The sequence below is a fragment of the Haliotis cracherodii genome, unplaced genomic scaffold (assembly GCF_022045235.1).
Source record: "Haliotis cracherodii isolate W230 unplaced genomic scaffold, xgHalCrac1.p SCAF_14, whole genome shotgun sequence".
Taxonomy (NCBI): domain Eukaryota; kingdom Metazoa; phylum Mollusca; class Gastropoda; order Lepetellida; family Haliotidae; genus Haliotis; species Haliotis cracherodii.
Genome location: NW_027266269.1, coordinates 18,801,237 through 18,807,236, shown reverse-complemented (window position 1 = coordinate 18,807,236; position 6,000 = coordinate 18,801,237). Strand labels below are relative to the sequence as shown.

General features: G+C 44.4%; 1 protein-coding gene across 1 annotated transcript in view; it reads left to right on the top strand.

Annotated features, from left to right (window-relative positions):
- Positions 1-6,000, top strand: part of LOC139460608 (centrosomal protein of 78 kDa-like) — a 159,784-nt gene that overhangs the window by 149,978 nt on the left and 3,806 nt on the right. Inside the window, exons 7-12 of the mRNA XM_071242074.1 lie at positions 475-649; positions 1,872-1,985; positions 3,192-3,256; positions 3,525-3,632; positions 4,342-4,454; positions 5,379-5,574. Of these exons, the coding sequence (XP_071098175.1) occupies positions 475-649; positions 1,872-1,985; positions 3,192-3,256; positions 3,525-3,632; positions 4,342-4,454; positions 5,379-5,574 (771 nt within the window). The remainder of the gene's footprint in view (positions 1-474; positions 650-1,871; positions 1,986-3,191; positions 3,257-3,524; positions 3,633-4,341; positions 4,455-5,378; positions 5,575-6,000) is intronic.

Sequence of the window (6,000 nt, the reverse complement as noted above, 5' to 3'; positions counted from 1 at the left end):
GTCAGCCACTAGTTTGGGGCGTAAAACAACATTCACTGCCTTCAAGTTGTCATATGGCTGTTGCTAGCTATGCCAGTTCATTGTAACCTGAATATTCATCAATATTTTCTGAAAATATGCCTAGTTGAAATAATTTTATTTGAAGAATTTATGTTAATTTTCAGCTTAAACAACAATTCCATGACAGTTTCTTGTGCATTGACAAAATCTCCTGATTTCTCGCAGGTTGTAATGAGTTGATCAGCTGTTGTTGCCTGGGTACCCGTCAGTTTATAACCCTGTCACTTGACTGCCATAGTGTGAAGTCTCATCAACTCACTCACTCACTCACAGGTCATGAGGACAATTGAGGTCATGGGGAATTAATTTCAGCAACAAAGTTTGAAAGTTTTTCCGATTCTCCAGAAGATATTGACAGCTATGGCCCAGTTGTCGATGTGGACGCCTGTGTTGATGTGTTTGCGTTGATTGCAGCACCAGGCAGTGAAGCGACACAATGAAGCCTGGCGTGACAGCCTTCGGTACCGCCGCCCCGACCTCGACCGCATGCCCGGCATCCGCCGTATCACCATCAACAGCAACCCCATGCTGGGGGATGAGGGCGCCACGGTGCTTGCGGAGGCTCTCAAGGACGACCTGTGGCTTAAAGGTAGGTAGGAGGCAGAGTAACCACTTGATGATCTGGGACTAATGGTAATCTAGGTTTATGGGTTATGGGGCTCTAGGGCTATGGGGTTCTAGGGTTATGGGGTTCTAGGGCTATGGGGTTCTAAGGCTATGGGGCTCTAGGGCTATGGGGTTCTAGGACTATGGGGTTCTAGGACTATGGGGCACTAGGGCTATGGGGCTCTAGCATAATGGGCCTCTAGGGTTATGGGGTTCTAGGGTTATGGGGTTCTAGGGCTATGGGGTTCTAGGGCTATGGGGTTCTAGGGTTATGGGGTTTTAGGGCTATGGGGTTCTAGGGTTATGGGGTTCTAGGGCTATGGGGTTCTAGGGTTATGGGGTTCTAAGGCTATGGGGTTCTAGGGCTATGGGGTTCTAGGGCCATGGGGTTTAGGGTTATGGGGTTCTAGGGCTATGGGGTTCTAGGGCCATGGGGTTTAGGGTTATGGGGCTCTAGGGCTATGGGGTTCTAGGGCCATGGGGTTTAGGGTTATGGGGTTCTAGGGCTATGGGGTTCTAGGGCCATGGGGTTTAGGGTTATGGGGTTATAGGGCTATGGGGTTCTAGGGCCATGGGGTTTAGGGTTATGGGGCTCTAGGGCTATGGGGTTCTAGGGCCATGGGGTTTAGGGTTATGGGGCTCTAGGGCTATGGGGTTCTAGGGCCATGGGGTTTAGGGTTATGGGGTTCTAGGGCTATGGGGTTCTAGGGCCATGGGGTTTAGGGCTATGGGGCTCTAGGGCTAATGGGGCTTTAGGGCTATTGGGTTACAGGGTTCTTGGGCTCATGGGGTTGAGGACTAATGAGGTCCAAAGTAAATGGTGTTCTCGGACTGATGGAGTTCCTGAGCTGCTGTGGTCAAGGACTAACACTGTTCTTTGACTAAAGATGTTACAGAGCAAAGGATGGTGAAGTGAATCACTGGATGTCAAGTACCAACAACATATACCCGTAGTATTATGATGACCCTGTCTTATTACAGTGTTCTTGTCTTATAATGATGTTCTCGTCTTATAATGATGTTCTTGTCTTATAACGATGTTCTTGTCTTATAATGATATTCCCTTCTTATAATGATGTTCCAACTTAAATCAATGTTCTCGTGCTAAAACAATGTTCTTGTGTTATGACAATGTTCTAGTGTTATAACAATGTTCTCATGTTAAAACAATGTTCTCGTGTTATGACAATGTTCCTGTGTTCCAGCACTGGACATGCAAGGCTGCGGTATCTCCACCAGTGGTGCCCGCGTCCTCCTTGACGTCCTCAAGTACAACACCACCCTCGTGGTGCTCGACGTCCGAGCCAATCCCATGATAGGTCAGTACCAGAGGCCTAATGACAGACTGGTCTCACAGACTACTGCAAACTTCTTACTGACATAAAATATGTTTAACTGAATCATAAAATAATGATAAGAATAGTATACTTGTATAGCACCAGGCACTATTCATATTTACTGACCGTGGACCCATCAGTAAACAGAAGCACTTCCTGCTCAACACACAGAAACTGGCCAACATTTACTGCAGCATACACTTTGCAAGTAAAGCTACCATATGCACAATTAAGATTACTACTTCATGAATGATTCAAGGGGCAGTCGGGTAGCCTAGTATTTAAAGCGTTCGCTCGCCAAGCTGAAAACCCGGGTTCGATTCCCGACATGAGTACTATGTGTGAAGCCCATTTCTGGTGTCCCCCGCTGTGATATTGCTGGAATATTGCTAAAAGCGGCTTAAAACCGTACTCACTCACTCACTCACTCACTCACTCACTCACTCACTCACTCACTCTGTGAAGATCCGGGTTAGAATAGGTCTTCAGCAACCCATGCTTGTCATGAGAGGCGACTATGCTTGTCGTAAGAGGTGACGAACGGGATCGGATGGTCAGGCTCGCTGACTTGGTTGATGCATGTCATCATATCCCAATTTCTTGGATTGATGCTTATGATATTAATCACTGGATTGTCTAGTCCAGATTGGATTATTTACAGCCAGCCATCATATAGCTGGAATATTGCTGAGTGCGGTGTTAAACAACAAAAAACAAAACTTCCTGAATGATAGCAGTGTGCCAGTAATGCCTAATAAAGGTACCATATTGGTCATATTTACCACCCTGCTCCAGTACACGCTCCAAGTTCAACTAGTAAGAACAGACAGAGCGTAACATTACACAGATACAAGCCACTTACAAACACTGCCAAGGTAACCCTGGGGAGGTGAGAGACTTACTCATGTCACAGAAAGATCGGCCATTATCTAGCTACTCCAAAAGACATAAAGTAAACAGGGTAGACCACTCTAATTGATTGAAATCTGATTCATACCGCTAAATAAAATATGTCTCCTGCAGACCAATACCTGGTTCACTCTGTCCCTCACAACGAAGGTATATTTACGTTGCACCAGACAATGTGGTCAAAGGACATTACATATTATCAGCCCAATATTAAATCAGTCAGTATTCTAATTGCCTTCTCAGCTCCCTGGGGAGTATACCACATGTTTTGTTTTGCAGACCGAGACCTGGTTCACTCTATCATGGAGCAGTTGATGATCAACAGTAACGGCCAGGACACCGAGGTCAGCATCTCTGTCATGTTTTGTCACTCACTACATAAAAACTCCTTGTTTCTCATTACAAACCATCCTTTAAAAATCCCGAAATTTAAAAATGTTTGCGTGCTGAATTTGAGTAATCATTTTTTATTCTGTTCGGATGACCAAATTGAGAAATTGATGGTCAGATGGTCTAACTAAAACTAAAACATAACCGACAGCAAAGGCCTAAAGGTGGCCACAGAAACACATCTCTCTTACTCCTGTCCATATTTGCCTTTTCTCGTCTCAGTACAAATGGATAAAGGCAGAGGAGCCTGTTGATCCGAAGAAGGTTCGGAGCCGGAGACGTGTGACGCGTGGCCTCAACCATAGCGTGGCAAAGAAAACCACGATCAGGGTGAGTCTCTCTACTCCATCATCTTCTCCCCCGGGGTAGAATTTGTCTTCAGCAACTGATGCTTATCATATGAGGGCACTGACGGGATCGGGTGGTCAGACTCGCTGACTTGGTTGATGCATGTCATTGATGATGTCGATCAATCGATTATTTACAGACCACTGTCATACTGCTGGAATATTGCTGAGTGTGGCGTTAAACAGCAAACAATCAAATTTGTTGTGGCAGCCATATTGGATTCCCGTGGATTTCATTGTGTCAGTTCTAAGGTTACATGTCGTCAGCAATCATCTCCTCTGAACCCACCTGTTGAAATAATTCACAAATTGTCCCCACACATCCAGCTTCAAAAATATCTTTGCACATTCTTTATTTACAATGTCAATGACTGGATTGTCTGGTCACAAAATCAATCACAACTCCCAGCTCAACCTATCCATTCAGTCACTTCAAACAACCAGCGTAGCTTACCGGGGACTTATGAACTAGAACTGCTTGTCATTTCTGCAGGGCAGGTTGTTATGCTATTTATCCCCAAATGAAACTTTCAAGGTGTAGACGTATCTCTTTATATTTACATTGGTAAGTAAGAACCCTGTCCTGGAACACCTATAACTGGTTAGGTACAGATTTGAGCCACTGTGGCCGCCACTCCTTGACAGAAAGCTGGAACAGAGGACCCAGTTTTGATACACAGACTTCATTTCAGATCAGCTCCAACTCTGCCCGGCGCCGAGCCCGACCAGGTGCCGGGTTCCTGAACACGTCCCGCCCCAGCCCTGGCCTGCCCTGGAGGACCGCAGCTCGAGCCAACAGATACAAGTGAGGCAATACAGATCTCTATAAACACTACCTCAGTTATACAGACCTTCTTAACAGGGATGGCTGGATAAATGGGTTCCTAAACAGTGAAAGGCATATTTGTTCTTTACATAAAGTAACAAGGCAGGACATGAATTCAGAGATTATGGAAAATCACAACATTTGACAGGATTAGAAAGAATTTCTTATTTTTCCTGCCCCCCAAATATGGTCTGGTACAGAAGTGCCATCTACCCAATGGTAAAAGTGGTAGTACATTTGCTATGATATTTGCAAAATATCTTTTATCTTCCAGATTTGACATTTTATCTGTATGTTGTTAAAATATTCTAAAATGTTAGATGGTAGTACTTATACCATATTGCAAAACTGTGATTTCCTATATGCCTCAAGTACAGTGTGTAGTTGGTGAGATAGTCAAAGAGTGCACCTAACACAATAGAATGCACAATACGATTTGAAAGTTAGATGTCTTAGAATTAGTTAATACAGAAGAGTGGACGGCCTCTGTGGTCTAGTGGTAGAGCATCCACCCGGAGAGCGGAAGGTGTGGGGTTCGATCCCCGACCATGTCATACCATAAGACGTTAAAAGATGGTACTTTGTGTTACCTTGCCTGGTGCTAGGCAAAAGGGACTAAAACAAGGACTGGTCGGCTCGGAGTCAGTCTACTGTCTGAGTGGGGTATTCATGTTAAACTGCGGCATTATATTTCAGTGGGCTAGCGCTATAAAATCAGCATCAGAACAGACTAGTACAAGCAGCTACGCACACATCAAGTCGCTATATGAGTACAATATTTTTGAATGGGATGTAAAACCCCATTTTATCTCACAGATAGGCATAAATCCTTAAAACAATTTGGAGTTTCTGGGACTCAGTGAAGTGGACTCCCAGACTTTAATTCCCTGTCATGTCTTGCAGGGGTTACCCACCTGAACACACGCCTGGCAAGCTGAGTATTGACGAGAACAGCGAGATGGGCACCAACCGCAGCGCCTCTGTCATCATCACCCGCGACGACAGCATCCTCGACGAGACCAACAACACCTTCCAGGATCTGCAGCCTCTCGACTTCAGCAACCTCTCCATCGACATGACCAACCCCAAAGAGGTCAAGGTCAGTGGAATGACATTCTTTTGTGGTAACTTAGGAAAACAGTAAAGTCTTCTAGCATTTGTCCAGATGTCTTGTGTTCCATGTTCTGTTATTTTTGATAAATCTTAATCAGTAGGTGGGGAAACAATAAAATGGAAGAGATGTACAAGATTTTTTTTTTGCAGGGGGGGGGGGTTCTTAAAAAATATATATGAATATTTCACCAAGTGAGCAGTGATAGTTTGTATGTTTTGCATTTTAGTGGATACATATTTTTGTGGTGAACATGTATGTTTGCATTTATGAAAAAAAAATCAAAATGCTTTTCAGATTATCTATTTCTATGTTCAAGAATCTGGAAACTAGTCTTGCAGCAGTTGTACTATTGCTGAATACCTTAACCTATATTGCTTGTCGTAAGAGGTGGCTAACAGGATTGGGTGGTCA